Source organism: Globicephala melas, chromosome 2, assembly GCF_963455315.2.
Source record: "Globicephala melas chromosome 2, mGloMel1.2, whole genome shotgun sequence".
NCBI classification, from domain to species: Eukaryota; Metazoa; Chordata; class Mammalia; order Artiodactyla; family Delphinidae; genus Globicephala; species Globicephala melas.
In genome coordinates, this window is record NC_083315.2 from 5,125,288 (window position 1) to 5,144,856 (window position 19,569).

Sequence of the window (19,569 nt, forward strand, 5' to 3'; positions counted from 1 at the left end):
TCTGTTTTGAAAAGGCAGGTTGAATTCGTGTCAGTAAGGGCTTAGTATGTTTATTTTTCATCATGGAAATAACTTTTTAGGTCATGTGGTAGATCCTATTTTATAACAGTCTAAAATATGTGCAAACAGTGCACTTGTTTATTGACTTTAAAAATCTATTGTTTCCTGAGAAAGAATTTTCGGTTCATCAGTTCTTTCATCACCACACAAAGCACTCATTTGGCAGTTGAGTTTTATCAGTTTTTATGTCTTCCAGGCACTTAATACAAGAACATAAAATTAATTATTGATTATAGTAGAGATTTGGCACATCACTGTGGATTTTCAGTCATCCTGAAAAAGGAGAAAAATCACATCAACTAACTCCAGGCAATCCCAGCTTGCTGTATATATAACAGAAAGACAAGCATCATGCTAATTACAACATATCTTATTTAGCAGAACAGTAGAATAGTTCAGTGAAGTTATTTAATTCTGAGCTCTCTTAAAATGATTAGTAGTTGTATAGTTCTTGACCTGGATTATAAGGTTTGTGATTTTGCAAATTGATCCTTATATACTAATTTTTTTTAGTTTGTTTAAAAACCTTGATTTATGTTTCAAGATCTCTCTGATGCCTTTGACAGAGATATAATTTAGAACTTAAATTGACTTCATACAAAGGCAAGTAAACTAGTTATTGAATTTAAACTCACTTAGAGGCAGCTGCCTATGATATTACTAACTGGACCTTGAAGTTCCAGTGACCTACATACAAGGCAGCAGGGTACCTAGAAGATAACTGATCCTAGCCCAGGGTCTTGAGCCTAGCTAGTAGTATACATGAAGTAAATATTTACTTAGACACATTCATCCCCTGTTTTCTCTCTGGCATTATCTTTTGTAGGCCTCAGTGTAGGGTTGTGATTGTTTCCTGAATGTGTGTGAGCTTCCCTCCTTGCCCCATCTTCTGAGATCTGGGTTTTATTTCCAGGTGCCTGCTGCATGAAGCCTAGCTCCTCACATCCTAATATTTTTCTTTTTCATTTTTTGATATTTGGGCTGCCTAATTTAACTATGAACAGAAATGGTTATTAAAGAAATAGCTATTTGGAGTTACTATGTAATTTTGTAACATTTTCTCTGATGATTTTCCTAAGATTTCTGAAATACATTTATTTTAAAAACTCTTCACATTTTCTACCGATTTGGGACAGGGTTTACACATAATTGGGTTTGTATGTGTTTGGGGAAGAAGTGCAAAGAGGGTGATAATTGCCAAATATAACAGCATCTACGTTTACATGGTTGAAATTTTGACTGCCATTTAAAGACTATGACAAAATTTTCTGAATCTGAAAGCATTATGAAAAAATACCTTTCTTTAGCAGCAAGGCAGATGGGCAGTGAAGGCAGACATGCCCTTGTAATTATTTCTCTTGCTCTTCTCACCTTCTCGCTGTCAAAATTTTTAATTTTTAGTCTGTGAGCTTTCTAGATTTGGACACCAATTAATTTTTCATCTCCTTTAAAAACTTACCTAAACTTTCAACAGGTGAATTTTGTGATATGTGAGTTGCATGTCAATAAAGCTATTTGAAAACAAAACAAAACAAATTTACGTGAAACTTAGCAAAACTTACCTAAAAGCATTTTCAGTGGTATTGGGAAGCAGCATTGTATTAATGTTAGAAGTTGAAGAACAAATGTTAGTTAATTTATTTATAAATTTCCAAGTGATGTGGCTTTTTTTTTTTTTTTTTGCGGTACGCGGGCCTCTCAGTGTTGTGGCCTCTCCCGTTGCGGAGCACAGGCTCAGGACGCGCAGGCTCAGCGGCCATGGCTCATGGGCCCAGCCGCTCCGCGGCACGTGGGATCTTCCCAGACCGGGGCACGAGCCTGTGTCCCCTGCATCGGCAGGCGGACTCTCAACCACTGCGCCACCAGGGAAGCCCAGTGATGTGGCTTTTAAGAATATATAGTAAGTCCCCTACATACGAACCTTCAAGTTGCGAACTTTCAAAGATGTGAACGTGTGTTCTCATGTCGAATCCCGTAAGTTAGTTCACGTGTCTGGCGTACATTGTCACATGTGTGCATCCTCTACAAGTGGTTCTGCTTATGTGTACTTTACTATACAGTACTGTATAGAGTACAGTAGTACAGTATCTTTATTTCAAGCTGAGGATGTCCTGAAGCAAGTGTAAAAGCAGCAGTGATGTAGCTGGTACTGCCAAGAAGCACCAAGCGACAATAATGGAACCTGTACTGTAAGATTAAAAATGTTTTGTTTAGGTTTTGCATTTGTTTGTTTGTTATGTATTATTTGTGTGAAAAGTATTATAGTACAGTACCTATTACAGTACAGTACTATATAGCCGATTGTGTTAGTTGGGTACTTAGGCTAACTTTGCTGGACTTGCGAACAAATTGGACTTATGAATGTGCTCTCAGAACGGAACTCGTTGGTATGTAGGGGACTTACTGTACTTCACTTTTCTGTTTTTGGTTTGTTTTAATTTAGGAAAACTTTCCATTCGACTCATAAATGTGTATCTTATGGAGGAAGGAAAGAAAATATGAGATAATGACTAAAATATTTAAATCTTATTTTTAGCATGAGAATGCTGTTGAGAGAGATGAACCAGAGGCATATAAATATTCTACTTCGCGCCTAGCTCCTCCTGGCTTTGTTGTCCACTGACAACCTGAGATCTGGCCAGATAATTGAGGAAGTGAGGAAATGTACTACAAAATTCTGTTTTTTTGGCTTCTCTCTATGATGAACAAATTGTTGTTAAGGACTTTACCTTTTAAGTTATTCCACTTATCATTACAGAAAGCTGTATACCTGCACAAGTGGTGGCTGCCGTTGATATAAACACTGTCGCTAATGAAGTATACAAGTATAATTTTCCTCACACACAGTTACTGGCCAAGACAATTGAAGTGAGTAACAATATTGTTTTAATAAGTCTATATATAGCAAGGAAAATATAATTGAATACTGTAAGATACTGGTTTCTGGTGTCTTCATTTGAAGATAAGTCATATATAAATGAAAAAGTTTAGGAGAAGGGAATTAAATTAACATTTTTTATTCTGTCAGAAGATAGCATGTTACTTTTTGCCTTTTTTTAAATTTCTAGCTTTAGAAAAAGAGGATCAATGTTTTGGTCTCTGAGAAAGAATTGAAATGTAAGAATATGCTTGACTTCTAAATTCTTGGTTCTGTAATGATATTAAACTTTACTTAATTCTTTATTTTTAAGCATTACTCATGTGTAATATGTATATAGCAGGAGTGAAAAAAGAGAGTAAAAAAAGTGATTGGATATTACTTGTTGAATGCTTCTTGTTGAAGCCCATCAAAGTTAAAGATACCGTTTTGCCTGTGATGAACTCAGCAGAAGTGTTTTAACACTTTTGTTATTTTTAAAATAATATGAAATTATGTTTTTCTCCCAATTTCACGTCGTAAAAAATTTTACACACAAATTTCTCATGAAGCCATAATTTACATACAATAAACTGCCCTCATTGTAAGTGTGTAGTTTGAGTTTTGACCAATACATACTGTGTAACCACAATCGAGACTTAAAACATCCATCCATTAAGGAACACCCTAAAATGTTCCTTAATGCCTCGTTTTACTCAGTCTCTGACCCCAACCCCAGGCAACCATTGATCTGCTTTCAGTCATTACAGATTAAATTTTCCAGTTCTAGTCATATCCTAAATAGAATCTTGAGTGTAATTTTTTTGAGTATGACTTCTCTTGTTTAGTGTAATGTTTTTTTGCATTTACCCACATTGTTGTTATCTATCAGTAGTTGGCTCTTCATTATTGTTCAGTGATATTCTGTACAGTGGAATATTTCATACTACAAAATGTATATCCATTCACACAATGTTTGACATTTAGATTGTTTCCAGTTTTTGACTGTTATAAAAAAGTTGCTATGAATATTCATGTACAAGTTTTTGTGTGGACTTTGTTTTTACTTCTTGTGGATATATACCTGGGAGTAGAATTGCCGTATCATATGGCAAATTTCTTTAACTTTATGAGAAAATGCCAACTGTTTTCCATAATGTTCATACCATTTTACAGTCACACAATCAATGTTTAAGTGTTTCAGTTGTTTCACATCCCTACCAACAATTGCTGTTGTCAGTATTTTAAATATTAGCCGCTCTTGCGAGCATACAGTGGTATTGTGATTTTAATTTGCATTTCCCTGGTGACTAATAATGTTGAGTATTTTTTTCATGTGCTTATTATCCATTCTATGTTTTTCGTGATGAAATTTCTTTCCCAGTTTTTATTTGGTATGTTTGTGCTGTTATCATTTAGTTTTAAGAGTTGTTTAAGTTTTCTGGATTGAAGTTGTTTGTCAGAAATATGTATGACAAATATTTTCTCCAAATCTGTAACTTGTCTTCATTTCCTTAACTGTGTTCATCAAAGTGCAGAAGTTACTTATCTTTTTTTTTTTATGGGACACTTTTTTTTGTGTCCTAAGAAATCTTTGTTTACCCCATTTTTTTCCTGTTTTCTTCTAGAAGTTTTATAGTTTGAGCTTTTACATTTAGGTTTATGACCCAGTTAAAGTTACTTTTTGTGCGTAGTCTGAGGTAGAGGTCATTTTTTTTCCTAAGTGCATATAAAACTGGTTATTATAGCTTTATAATATGTATTGAATTCAGGCAACGTAAGTTCTCAAACTTCTGATTTTCTTTTTCAAGATTATTTTGGCTACACTCTCATTTACATTTCTGTGTAAATTTCAGAATCAGCTTGCCAATTTCTACAAAAAAAAAGATATTTTGATTGGAGTTTCACTGATTGGTTTTGGAAGAACTGATATCTTCATAAAAGAGAGTCTTCCAATCCATGAACATGGTATCACTCTTCACTTATTTAGGTCTTCTTTAATTTGTATCAGCTATATTTTATAATATTTAGTATACTAGTCTTACACTTATTTTTATTTATTAACCTAGTATCCTGTGACTTTGCTGTATTTACTTATTAGTTCTGGTAACTTTAATATTGATTTTTTAGGATTTTTTAACATGTACAGTTATATTCCCTGAGAAAAAAAGAGTTTTACTTTTCCCTTCCAACCAGTGTGACTTTTTTTCTTGCCTTATTGCATTGTCTAGGACGTTCTTTATAATGTTGAATAAAACATGTGACAGTGGACATCCTTGCCTTCTTCCAGATCTTAGGGGAGAACATTCAGTCATTTATCATTTTGTAGATGTTAGTCGTATATTTTTCATAGATGCCTTGTATCAAGTTGAGGAAATTTCCTTTTATTTCGTTTTCTGAGAATTTGTATTATGAACAGGTTTTGAGTTTTGTCAAATGCTTTTTTTTTTTTTGCATCTTTTGACATGATTATATCATTTCCCTTGTATTCTGATAATATGGTGATCATATCAATTCCTTTTTTGAATGTTAAGTCAGTATTGCATTCCTGGGATAAATCCTACTTGTCATGATATACCATCAGTTTTATGTTATGCTACATCCCACTTGTTAAAATATTGTTAATTATTTTTGCATTTATCTTTGTAGGTGACTTTTATAGTTTCCTCATAACATATTTGTATGGTTTTTATATTTATACATAGCCTTATATTTTCTGTAAGAGTTTGTGAAGAACAAGTATCAGTTCTTCTATAAATGATAGAATTTCATCAGTGGAGCCACCTGGGCCTGGAGTTTTCTTTGTGGGAAGGTTCTTAATTATGAATTTAATTTATTTAATTGCTATAAGACATTATCATGTTTCTTAGCATTGTAGTAATTTTTTATGAGGAGCCTAACATTGTAGGTTTTACATTTTTGAGTGTTGGAGTTTACTGTAATCTTTTAAGGACTGTTGGATATTGTCCTCAGAGGCAATTAATTTCAGATCATCTTGATTCTTTTGAGGCTTATTGTTAAGCATTTCAAACTGGATCTGGAGTAGCTTTTACTGTAAGGCTAGTCTAATCTTACTGTTAATATATGACCCTTCTTAGATTGCTATTAAATGCCCCATGTTCTCAACTAGGTCTCGCTACTCTGGATGTTAACTCAAATGATTGCTAGCCCAGAGATCTGGGAATTTTTTTGGCTTACAACTTCCCAGTAATTGTTCCTTTTCCAGCAGTTTTTCTTTGCCCTCCCTCAAGGCGTTTTGCCTGATGCATGCACAGGTTGATACTCAGCAAGACACTCAAGGGGAATGTTATGCAGATTTCTGCATCTCTTTCCCTGTGCAGCTTCTTTTTGTCTGGCACTCTGCTCTGCAAATTCTAGTCACTTTGATCTTGAGCTCCAACCTCTGTCTTCAGCTCATCTACATTACCAGGTACAGTTTGGATCTCCTTTCCCTTCACTGCCGTATGGAAATTATCTCTAGGCAGAAAGTTGAATTATCTTCAAGTTTTTTTTTTTTTTTCCTTTTCTAAGGAATGGCAGTCCTGCTCTGTCTGTGGTCCAATTCCAATATCTGAAAACAGTTATTACATTTCTCCCAATTTTCTAGTTTATTTACACAACTCACAGGCAGAAGCAAAAGTCTCACAAATGCTTTTTTCAGTGAGATACAATTTCATATCCCGTGAAGTTCACTGTTTTAAAGTCTACAATTCAGTGTTTTCTTGTTTTTTTCATTTACTTACAAAGTTGTGTAACCATTACCACTTTCTAATTCTAGAATGTCTTCATCCCCCAAAAGGTAATCCTGTAGCCATTAGCAGTCACTCCCCATTTCTCCTTCCCCCCAACCCCTGGCAACCACTAATCTACTTTCTGTCTCTATGGATTTGACTATTCTAGACATTTCATATAAATGGGATCATATAATATGTGGCTTTTTTTGGTCTGGATTCTTACGATTAGCATAATGTTTCCATACATCCATGTTCTAGCATGAATCAGTGCTTCATTTCTTTTACTGGCTGAGTAATATTCCATTATATAGGTATACCACATTTTGTTTACCCAACAGGTTTGTTTTAAGTTTTCTTTCAGCCAGTATGAAATGGGAACATTCCTAGCTCTATGATTGGGTATCCAAAAGGTAGAAATAATCTACTTATGTGTTGAAGAACGTCTATCCCTCGTATTGAGAACAGAATATCTTTCCCCCTGGGCATCATAGAGAGGAGGACTATGGGGACATCATCATCTTTCCAGTCACTGGTAGCAATGCATTTCATAAACTTCATGGCAACGTACAGTCAGTCTACCTGTCTCATCATGGACGTAGGGCAAAAATAAATCCGGGGTCAGAAGAAAGATACCTACAAAAAAGTAACTTTGAATTGACTCTAATAGGCAGATGATATGCATTTAGGTTCCAGAATTTCTCTGACATACAGTATGATAGCAAAAGTTATTTTATTAGAAAAAATTAATCTAAATTTAAATTTAATGTAAATATTTAAAAGTTGATGCAGCCAAATGTCCAATTCAGCAAGAGTTTTCTCCCACTAAACAAAGTATAAAAAAACAACAGAATCTCAGTAAAGCACCCATTATGTTCACCAACTTAACCTTCCTTTCTGTTTTACCTTCTAAGAGAAACTGAAATACTTGACATATCTGGGGACTGATTGGCATTCCCAGCTACATGCCAATAGAAATTTGGGGGCATTTAGAATAATACATCTGTGTCCATTTTTCTAGTGGTAATTCTATTTCAGTACCAGTTTTAATAGGTGATAATAAATTGTATTATCTGCATATGATATAAGAACACTAGGGAGAGGGAAGAATGGAGGTACCTCCAGGTCATTTGAAAGGAGAGAATCAGTTCATTAAAATGGTGTCTATGAGACAAAAGACAGTCTACCTTCCCACGGCTTTTAGTCTCTTCTAGGATGTTCTCTTCAACCCTGTTCTGACGTGGAAAGAGTGTACCATGTCCAGGTCAAATATATCAGAACTACCTTGGGGGTCATGTTTAAAAAGGGGGTGGAAGGTTAATGGAGAACTTAGGAGTAATGAGAGACTTCAGGGATTTTAAGTTTCATGAAGCAACATATTCTGATCATTTGAACATTTACTTCATGCAAGTTATTGAGCCCTTAGAGGGAGCACAGATATGACTGAGAGATAGTCTTTACCTTCAGGAACTTACTATTTAGTGCATAAGTTGGACTTGTAAACAGTTTTCTTTGGGACCTCTGATTGACTGTGGCATAAAAAAGATATTTCTTTTCTAAAACTCTATTTCTTTTCCTAATAGAAATAAGAAAAGAAAAGAGGGGGTGGGAAACCATTATGAATGAAAATAGGATTTAGCCATAAACCAAAGCAGAAAAGAAAACTGGGAAGAGTAGTGTCAAATGCAGTGGTGATGAGACACAGGTGAATGAGGGTGGTAGAATTTCATGCAGACCTCTCTGTGTCCTGTGCAGAATTGAGAAGGGAAGAAGGACAAGGGAGCAGGCAAAGCAGACCCAGCAATTGCTTGTTCAAAGTTAAGAAGAGACAGTAAAGAATTCCAACTCACTGGGCTGAAAGCATCATTACAACCTCTGCAGACTTCCTGCTCATCCTAAACGCAAGAGCATGGGTTAGGGACAGAGGCATGGTCTTAAGTTAAAGGCCTCTGTGGGTTCTTCCCAGAAAGTGTGGTGACAAATACCTGAATAGAGCTACTGCTCTTTCTTTCGCCTTTTTAGCAAACTTCTAGATTCAAGTGATCTCCATTAAAAAATTAATAATTAGAAAGGAGCCAGTTTGAGACTCTCCTAGTATAGTACTTTTAAAAGGAAGTAACATAAACAAAAAAGCAGAATATACACAGAAAAATCATATTAAGAAGCAGAAGAAAATTACAAAAACATGTCTCCATGTGCTTGAAACCTTAAATAAAGCTCAATATCTTTAAAACAAGAACTCAAATAAATGTATACATGAGATCAAAAAACAATAATAAGACAATAGATTTGAAGAGTGTCAGTGGTCTGGGGAAAAAAAACAGATGAGAAAAATAAAACCATTATAGAAATGAAAGTCCTGTCAGAATAGCAAACAGAAAATAAAACAAACAGGACAAAAATATTAACAGAAGTAGATGAAAAAAATTCCTAAAATAAAACCTCCAACAACTCATGAACTGTAGTACCCATGAACCCTTACTGAAAAAATGACTCAGTCACTTAATCTAACTAAGCAGGAGATGAATCAAAGTGGAGAACCCAGGAATAAAGCTGCCATGTTAGGAAAGAAATAATGGTCGGGAAGCAGGGTGAGAATGTTATAAATCTTTGCAGTGTAAGAATAATAATATAATTGGAGTAGGAAGGAAAAGTGAGACTCAAAAAATATGTCTGTTCTTTGAAAGATAAATGAAGCTATAGATTTTTAGGACATTATTTAATGTTGCCAGGAGCTCAGCTGAGCTGTCAGGGATCAGAGTAGCTGATTGAAGCAACAGGGCAAAAATGAAAGAGTGAAGCCTTAATTACTTGCTGTGGTGGGAAAAGCAAGTCTCTAAAAAACAAGAAAACGCCAACGCCCCCTGTTCCGTTTCCCCAGGGGACAGCATCCTGCTGGAAGGTGGGGTGATCAGCACAGACGTGGGGGTCAGCTCTCTGTTGAGGAGCCCCTGGCATTGGGGGAGAGAGCGCGGGCAGTGGTGAGAAGGCTGGGAGTGAGAAGGGCCAAGCGTTAGTCGTAGCGGGAGAAGTGTCTTCAAGGGTTCCCCTCTTCCCGCTAGACGGAGGCCTTGGCAGAAATAGACGGCGCCTGAAGAGGGCTTTGTGCAAAGGCCTCAGGCAAAGAGACCCAGGAATGCAGATACACGAAGGGCCCGAGCTGCTGGGGGCCTGAGAGCTCGCACCCGCCCTGCCCTCGGAGACTGCAAGGTGCTGGCCTTGCACCAAGTCTGGAGCCGGGAGGGCGCTTTCCCCTGACACCCGCTGGGTGAAGCCCTCCTCGTTGCCTACAGTCAGGCCTGAAAATTGTCTTTGTTGAATTTGTTACAATATTTCTTCTGTTTTGTTTTGGATTTTTGGCCCCAAGGCATATGGGATCTTAGCTCCCTGATCAGGGATTGAACCCGCATCGCCTACATTGGAAGGCAAAGTCTTAACCACTGGACCGCCAGGGAAGTCCCTCATGTAGGTTTTTAACCAGGAGCAGGATTCACCAGTTACAAAGATAAATAGTAATAAAACTAAAATCTGTAATTTATCTCTGAAGAAAATGGAAAATTACTAGACACTGCAGTATAAATATGTGAGCAGAAACCTTGTCTGGTTTGTTCATTGTTGTATTCCCAGACTAGCACAATGCCTGGTGTGTCGTAGATGCTCTGAAATATCGGTGGATTAATTATGAACCTTGTTTAATGAATAACACATTGTGCCTAAAAAATGAAAAAATGTCAGGCAAATCATAACAAAGTATAACAGGGGTTTCAGAACTGATATGTATTAGGTAAGATCTGTCTGAAAGCAAAAAGCATTTACGAGTCAGAAAATTACTTTATAATGATGATTCGTACAGTGATCAGGAAAGATCTAACTGTCATGAGTATTCATGAACGAAATAACATCAGAGTTCATAGGGCAGGAAATGGTAGGAAATATCACTAACTTTTTACTGAAGACTTACCTTGTGCCACAAAATTTTATTTTTCTTTAGATTAACAATAAATTCACTAAAATAGTCAAAAGTTGTTGTTTTCTAATCTACCAAGGTCTCCCTAAAGTTTAAATGAAAATTAAGTATAAGAATAACCAGGAAGCTTTTTGAGAAAAGAAGTAATAAAACAAGTAGGGGGACAAACAAAGTTGCTCATCAACATGCAATAAACAGTGTTACCACATCGAGTGGATCTAATGTTCTCTGAAAGCAACGATGTTTTTATTAGCTTGAATGGCCTGTTTATGGAAACAGAATTTGATTTCCATTAGTGTTAAAATATCAAATTATTAACGTTAATCCATGCATCTCTAACTACTTTCTTGAATCCTAACATATTCATTGACCTAGAATGCTAGGTTAAAGAGTTGTGAATGGTTTAATTGAGCGATTATGTTTTGCATAACTGTTCTGTCATTTGCGTTGTACTGTAAAAAAAAGAAAATCACTCTTTCCAAGAATCCTTTAAAATTGTAAATTTTTTTATGTCTAACAGTATTGGAGGCATTAACTCTGTTTACTTCCTTTAGATTCTAGACTTAAGGATTCTCCTTACGTAAAAGATTGTTGTTTGATTTTTATTTTCATTTTAGGAATTCAGCTTTAATCTGTTCACAATCAGTTGTGAGATAAATAAGTTGCTTTTCGTAATAGCCCTGTGCTGACCAGCTCTGTAACTGGAGTATGTGTGCTAATCTTACTGCCCTGCCCCAGGGTTCCTGACAGACTGTTGAGTGTATGATTTTCAGATTGTTTTCTTTAGAACTCTGGGATCCAGAGGTGCTTCAGGAACTTTTCAGTATTTAATTTTTATTTCTTTTTACATATATGCCTTAAACTACTTAAAACCCTGTGATTTAAAAACGATAGACATGTACATTCGAACTTTTAATACAGTAGAGAAAACTGATGTGCTCCCCAGGTTAAGTCACTCTTTTCAGAACTCAGAATAAAGCTTTTCCTGCTTTATTCACGAACTCAAACTTCTTAGAAATGTGTTGTAATTAGGAATGTTGTGATTCTGGGCTTATGGCTTTAAATTCCTGGGTAAGAGTGTACACTAAGAGAGCTTAATGAGAATTGGCAAACCCATGACTTGTATTTTTCTATGTTTGTCTTCTGATAGTGTATATAAAATAGGAGCAAAACAGTACATTTTAAAACTATTTAGCCCAATAGGGATTATTTTGATTAATCTTATCTACAATCTTTTGAGGTCCTTTGACTACCCACAACTGTAAAACAGTATAGTAATTGTGGATATCTGAAAATGGGACCTTTTTCCATTTGGTGATATATTGACAGAGACATACATGAAAGGGATGGTGACTGGTCAATACATCACGTTTTCTAAATAAATAATATTAATAGAGAGGTATTAAAAATTCCCTAGATCCTTTGCAAATCATTAATTATAAAATAAAGTTTTCCATGTTTGATTCCAGAAATCACGGCAGTCTTGGACTTGAGGTGTCATAGAGGCACAAAATACTTAGCATCTAGGAAACTAGCTTTCCAGCTCTGCTTTGGCTGGCTCTCGAGTTTGGGGGAAGTCACTTAATTTTTCATAGCTTCAGCTTACTGCTCGACTTTCTTCACAAAATTGCTTTGGAAAATTAGTTTAACTAAAGTTTATTTAAAAAGTAGTAGGTGTTTTATTAACTTTTAAGTGTTATAAATGAAGTTAAGTGTCACAATTTCTGATGTATTTACTGGTAATTACTTAGCATTTTTCCTCTGCCCCCTTCTACGCATGTTTTTATATTTTTTCTTTCCCCCCACATGTTCGTTCCTTAGGGTATTACACTAGAAGAGTTTGACAGATTATCTTTCAATATGATTTTAATGAGCCCTCCCTGTCAGCCATTCACAAGGTATGTATAATAAATATTTCTCTGTTAGGAAGAGTACTTTTGAAGGACTCATTCAATCAAATCACACTGTAATTTCAAGCACAGACACTTTGAAGTCCATCAGCTGCATTTCCCTAGTCTTGAAACTTTTCATCAATAATTCCTTTTCTCTACACACGTTTATAATTCAGCATTAATCATAAAGAAAATAGCAATTACTGCCAGATGAACACAGTAATTTGGTCAATAGTAGGTATGCGGAGACTATATGGTACCTCCTTAATACCTACCAAAGAAACAGTATTTATTTCTGACCCAAATTACCTTTAATTATTTAAACTAATGAGCATTCAGGAATATCTTCCGAACACTGATTAATCAAAGTAAATTTCCATAGTTAATATTCAAATCCTAAATTACTTACCTGTAAAATTTTAAGGCTAGTCAAGAATGCATTTGTAAAAAATAAAAAAAAAAAAGAATGCATTTGTGAATTTAAAATTTCTCGAATTGATAGGTACATTTAATAATACATACAATTAATAAAATGACTTTTTAAAAATGACAGCTTTTTATTATATGGTGTTTATTTGGCTGTGTATTTCAGGGAATTATATTTTAGAGAAAATCTTGACTAATCCCTCTTCATTTAGATACTCTAAATAATAATATTTCAATTATTTTAAGTAATAATGATAATAGTGGTAACCCTCTGAGTGTCTTACTGGAGTATGTCATTTAATATAACAAGCTTATGGGATGGGCATTAGTATCATCATCATTTTACAGGTGAGCAACTGAGGCATAGAAAGGTTAAGTAACTTTCCCAAGGCCATACCATTAGAAAATGTCAGAGCCAGGACTTTTTGATTATTTTATAGTCCTATTAATATATAGTCCTATTTAAACACATAATGTGATTTTAAATGGGATATAACATGTAGTAAAAATTCTAATTTAAATAAATATTCTCATGCTTAATTTCCATCCAAGTTTTGATTTATTTCAAGTTTTCTAGGAAATTAATTCCCCAGGGATTTATTGTGCACCTACACATGAGGTATTGCTTTTGATGCTGTAGTTCCCATCCTTATAGAACTTATAGTCCATGGGGAATGACTGACAAATAATTATCTTATAATGTGATTTAAGGAATATAATAAATGAATGCTGAAACTGCCATGAGAGCATGGAGGAGAGAGGTGTTATGTTGCTGCATATACCAGGAGGGACGAATTCTTTTAGAGGTGATATCTGTATTGTGTCTGAAAGCAGGTTGGGAATTTATCAGTGAAGGAGGACGTTCCACGTAAAGATGGCTCCTAGCCTGTGCAAGTGTATTATGGCCTTTTTAACCACAGTAAGTGGGAGGTTCAGGACAGAATGCAGCCCCAGTGCTGTAATGCCTCAGATATCACTGCAGTGGGGCCCCTGTGTCTTCCCTACTGCTGCTCCCACTCTGTATTAGCCCAACTCCAGCTGCTGACGGCTGCAGTGTCTGATCCTGTAGTGCGATCATCTTTGGAACTCTGAGAGGAAAGGGACAAAATGAGAGGAAACCAAGATTTCTGAGGAATCTATTCAAGTCCACTCTAATCTCCCATCTGAGCCTCAGATCCACTGATGATTTTGGTCCTGCTGTCAGGTGTGAGGAAACTGATAACTGATGTCAAGTAACTTATTTTAGACCACGAAGCTAGTAAGTAGCAAGGCCTTAAACCCTAGTCCTCTGTTGCTACGACTCATGCCCAATATAAGTCTTTTCTGCTTGCTTCTTGATCATATCGAATGTTACTTGCAAGATTTAACTGCTAGTCCAAATTCTGCCTGTTCACGTGACCTGTTTTGACTTACTTAGTCTAGCCAAGTTGCAACTCCTTCGTGTAGAATCAAGCGTTCAGCTTCAGTCTCTCCTGTTTACATTGGACAAGATAGTTCTAGTTTTACCTGCTACCTTCATCTGCTTAGCTGGTGATTAGTTACCAATGCCATCAACTCTACACTGCCACCCTGCCCAACCAGCTCATTCTTCTGAACTTTTGTTGTCTCACCTGGGCAGGTGAGACATTAGCTAATTGTGTGTGTGTGTGTGTGTGTGTGTCTTTCCTGAACAAAGTGATTTTAAGAGGGTAATTGATTTTATTCTTTGTGGACTTCTTGTTCTTCTTTGCCTCATGCAAGTCATCTGGACATATTATCTTGTATTGATAATAAGTGTATTTATTAGACAGGCAAGGCTTTTTTAAATTAAATGAAAACATATATTTTTGTTCTCTGTAGCAACAGAGATGATCATATTTTTTGTGAGGACCAACTAATTTTAGTTCTCTGTTTTGACTTTTTAAAAGTGATTTGATACCTTTATGTAAGATTCTTGCTGAACTTATTTACTTTCCTTACCCTTTAGAATCGGCCTGCAAGGTGATGTGACTGATCCAAGGACAAATAGCTTCTTACATATTCTAGACATTCTCCCAAGGTAAAAACTTAAATTCCGGTACAAGCTTACCTTAAATGTAAAACTTTACATCTGGAAGAACGTGATGTTTGTCATTTTATAGAGATCAGCATCTTATGCAGGTTCTGTGCGAGTCATTTATCTTCTGTCGTGACTGATAGAGTAAAACTGCAAATGTTTGTCGGTTCCACAGTTGCCACTAAAAGTGAGTGACAGGGCGTTAACAGCCTAATAGCTGAATTCTGTTGCCTCTGCTCGGTATTTGTGCAAATGATGCTATTGCTGTTGCCCATGGCCTGGAAACTTGTGCTGCCAACCCTAGAAGCCTCCATTCTGTGGAAATGTCAGCCCTTTGAGCTGTGCAAACCCATGTTTTCATTAAACTTCCATGGAAATTAACATTTCAAATGTTAACTTTATCAGGTGTGCCTTGTTTATGGGGGAAAGGAATAAAGTATGAGTTGTCTCCATCCCTTATAAAATCCTTTCATAAAAAGAGTTTGGACAATTACTTACCTCATATTTCCCACAAGTAAGGATTTTCTTTACTTCTTACTTCTTAGTAATGAGATGTTTAGAATTCCATTTGTTTTTGTTTTTTTTTAGGTTACAAAAATTACCAAAGTATATTCTTTTAGAAAATGTTAAAGGTTTTGAAGTATCTTCTACAAGGTAAAAAAATGTATTTGTCCTGTGTTCATCTTAGACTTGGTATATTTTATAATAGGAGCTGTTATGAAATGAAGATCTTAAAAATAAATGTGTATATTCCGACATTTTATATATGTTATGAAGTTTACGCGTTAATACTGATTTTGAATAGTTAGTAACGTGAAGTATCACAAAGTTAGGTTCAACTGATTCTTTCCCATTTTGATATGTTTGAATTTTTCCGGAATGATTTCTCAATTTTAGCTGCTTACATTGGTGCCTGTTTCTTTAGAAGTAGGAATGTTTTCGGTAAAAATTTGTCCTATTGACAGGCGTTTTCTGTCCTACAGTTGGGTTGAAGAAGCAAGCCCTGTGTCAGGCCCCTTTCAGACAGTAGCCCAGCTGGAGAGAATGCATCCAAGTCCTTGACTGACCTGCTGTCTATGACAGTGTTCCCCCGTCTGATTGGCTACAGATATAGTTCCATTCCTATAGTAAGCTTATCATGAGAGGATTGGCGATTCTAACTCACCAGTTTTATAAATTATCTGGTAGCTTTATTTATTTATAATAGGGATTATCTCTTTTTTGAGAAATGTAATTTTTCAAGTACTGGACTTAAAATAAGACCTAGGATTATCCTTTTTCTAAACAACTTAAGTGGAGGTACAGTTTTCATGTAAAATGAAGTTTTAGGTATAATATTTTATATAAGAACCCTATTTTGAACTGTAGAGTGAAAGCTTTTTTCTTTCCCTTTGCCTTTTCAGAGACCTGTTAATACAAACAATAGGAAATTGTGGCTTTCAGTACCAAGAATTTCTGTTGTCTCCAACCTCTGTAAGTACTGCAATTGTAAATTCTTATACAAATTTTCCCAAAGGGAATTTGATTCAGTAAAAAGAATGGCTCCATTTTGGATAATATTATAGGTAAATCTTGCAGTTAGTTCTGACATGGTTATTACTTTCTCTATCTGAATTTTATAGCTATATGTGAATTTTATTTTTTTATGATTACTATACTATTCATAATGAATGTAAGAATGTCTATTTGACTTTTTACCTGGGAAATATAAAATGAAAGTGACTCATAGACATATGATTCATCTGATTCTATCTTTATTTCATTCAAATAAAGGTACAGAGTGACAGTTTAAAAGGTTTAAGAACTTGCTACAGAGAAGTCTTCCACAAATTGATAATAGAATTTTGTCTGGCAGAAACTAATGTATAACTGTATGAGTTTTTTTACTAGGTGCTAAAAGTTGACACAGATCTCTTTAATATCCTATAGCAGCTAACTGCCCTGTTTCACTTGCAGCTTGGCATTCCAAATTCAAGGCTACGGTATTTCCTTATTGCAAAGCTTCAGTCAGTGCCGTTCCCTTTTCAAGCCCCTGGTCAGGTATTATTATTATTATTGCTGTTATCATCATCATCATTATTTATCTGTTGTAAATATATCTCAGTCTGCTAATTTATTTTCAGGAACTACTTTGCAGAGGTTTTTTTTTTTTTTTAACATCTTTATTGGAGTATGTTTACAGAGGTTTATGTGTGTCCTCTTGTGCCTGTAATTTAGATTATGCCTGAGGTCTGTCTTGTAGGCCTTTTCACCCTCCTGATGCCACTTTAATTGCTTGAAACAAAACCAGAAACTTTTCTTTCATCATTAGAAAAGAAAATAAGTTAAAAGTAAAAAAAATTACCATTAGTGTTGTTATCCTTCTTTTCCTCCTATAATTTCTCTTCTGACCATTGACTCTTTTGCATCTATTATTTTTCTCCCTCAGTAGAAGCCATTGACTACTTTTGATAAAATGTATACTATCTTAAAAATGGCTTGAGTATTTTCACACATCAGTTGCATTTTATTTGAAATCTATGCTATTTAGCCTTAATTGATTAAAAAATGGTAATGATTAGCACAAGCTAGAATAAAATGCTCAATTGCTATATATAGGATCTCTCATTATGCTAGCAATTTTATATGCTTCTGCTGAAAATTGGTGTGGATAACAGAGTTTCAGTGGTCCAGTGAAGCTCTCTATAACCCTCACAGGTAAGAACTCAAAAGTCATGTCCTACTAACAGGGCTTCAGTAGTATCATTTGAATCCCCCGTAATACAATATCAGTATTATACAATACTGTGTTATATAATAAAATAGCAATATATCTCCCTTTAATAGTGGGCAGTTCCAAAAACGGTATATAAAGTATGTGAACAAAGACGTCATCATTAAAAATTCCTGGAACTGTTTTTTCTTTCCCAAAATAGGACTTTATAAATGGTTACCTGTTTTGCAGGAACAAGTTTTTCCTGTGGGACTCAGGGATAGAAATAACCTTTCAGGGTGAAGAGTGCTTTTCATTTTTAATTACTAATTTTCCTTTAGATCATGGGTATGTTCTAGTTTTTTTTTTTTTTTAATTGAAGGGGAATGGCAAACTTTGATCAAAAACACATTTTCTGGAAATGTTCCTGTTGCTTTTTCAACTTCTTTTCCAAATATAATGCTGTCTCTGTATTCAACATACTTCCTATTACTTTGTTGAATGGTTTGTTAATTCAGAAAGCAGTAATTTCATGAAATAAATCATCTATAGCCTGATGCCTAACACTATATGATGAAAAACTTGTAATAACTTGTATAAATACTAGTAAACCTCAATTTCTATCTTTTTAATGACAACTCAGTAAAAGTTAAAGAATTTTTTTACATAATGTTGAATGGATGTTATTAATATGTCTTTTATTTTTAAGAAAGCTTTTGAGAGTTTGTGTATTTTTACTTAATGCCAGGTACTGATGGAGTTCCCCCAAACTGAATCTGAACATCCACAAAAACATGCGATAGATGCAGAAAAGGAAACTGAAGAAAAGAAAATTGAAGAAAAGAAAATTGAGCCAAATATTTGCTTTGATAGCAGCACACAATGTTCTGGAAAAGAAGCCATTCTTTTTAAGCTTGAAACTGCAGGAGAAATTGACAGGAAACGTCAACAGGACAGTGATCTCTCTGTGCGAATGCTAAGAGATTTTCTTGAAGATGACGTTGACATAAATTCATACTTTTTACCGCCAAAGTCATTGCTGCGATATGCTCTTTTGTTAGACATTGTTAAGCCCACATCCAGAAGGTCCACATGCTTTACGAAAGGGTAGGTTTTAAAGAGTCTCTGTTCGTGGCATATCCAAAATAACCAGGTTTTCATAACTATTGTTTCTCTTAGTTCTTCTCAAAACAAGGAGCATTTTATAAAATGTTTCTGCTAGAATGATTTTTTTCACCCTTAATCGCCTGCTTCCGTGTTCCAGTAGAATGCACAAGTGAAAATTCCTTCTGGCAGAACATGATGTGCACAGCCCACAAAAGTGCTCATAGGAGACACTGCCATCGTTTGGTGACCTTCATAGGAGCTTAATTACCCACAGTGGAGACATGGTTTCTATAGATGGTGAATTGCTAATCGTTTAGCACCTTTCTTTTTATGGTACCTCAAAAATTTCTGTCCACTTTCATGATCAATGTACAAGAAGAAATTAAATTTTAATATGAAGAAATAACATTGAATGTCCTGGAGCACATTATAGCATATTTAACTTTTATTTAGTTTTTTGAATTAGTAGTATATTCTTATAGTTCAAAATTCAAAAGGAACTAAGATTGTAAGACTCCCTTCCAATTCTGCCTCTTGTTCATCCAGTTTCCCTCCCTACGTGCAACCGATGATTTCAGGTTACTCTCTAGTCTTCCAGAGGTATGGCATGTGAGGTGTGTTTAAATATACATGTATATTTTTACCCCCTCCTTTAAGTAAATGGTAGCATACTATATTCATTATTATGTGCACTTTTTTTCATTGTGCAGTATAATTTGGATATTATTACCTATGGGTGCTTAAAGAACTTTCATATGTTCATAGTATAGGTATATCATAATTTCTTTTACTGGTTACCTGT

General features: G+C 35.2%; 1 protein-coding gene across 6 annotated transcripts in view; it reads left to right on the forward strand.

The window, feature by feature from the left end:
* The window catches only part of TRDMT1 (tRNA aspartic acid methyltransferase 1), a 64,046-nt gene that overhangs the window by 29,839 nt on the left and 14,638 nt on the right, over positions 1-19,569 (forward strand). For 3 of the 6 annotated variants that reach the window (XM_060292189.2, XM_030832389.3, XM_030832388.2), the window contains exons 2-8: positions 2,819-2,928; positions 12,437-12,513; positions 14,900-14,971; positions 15,557-15,622; positions 16,372-16,441; positions 16,925-17,008; positions 18,409-18,767. In XM_060292189.2, the coding sequence (XP_060148172.1) occupies positions 2,819-2,928; positions 12,437-12,513; positions 14,900-14,971; positions 15,557-15,622; positions 16,372-16,441; positions 16,925-17,008; positions 18,409-18,767 (838 nt within the window). Of the gene's footprint in view, positions 1-2,818; positions 2,929-4,804; positions 4,886-12,436; positions 12,514-14,899; positions 14,972-15,556; positions 15,623-16,371; positions 16,442-16,924; positions 17,009-18,408; positions 18,768-19,569 lie in introns of those variants that run through there. The other 3 variants (XM_060292196.2, XM_030832390.2, XM_060292209.1) reach the window with 3 other exon arrangements.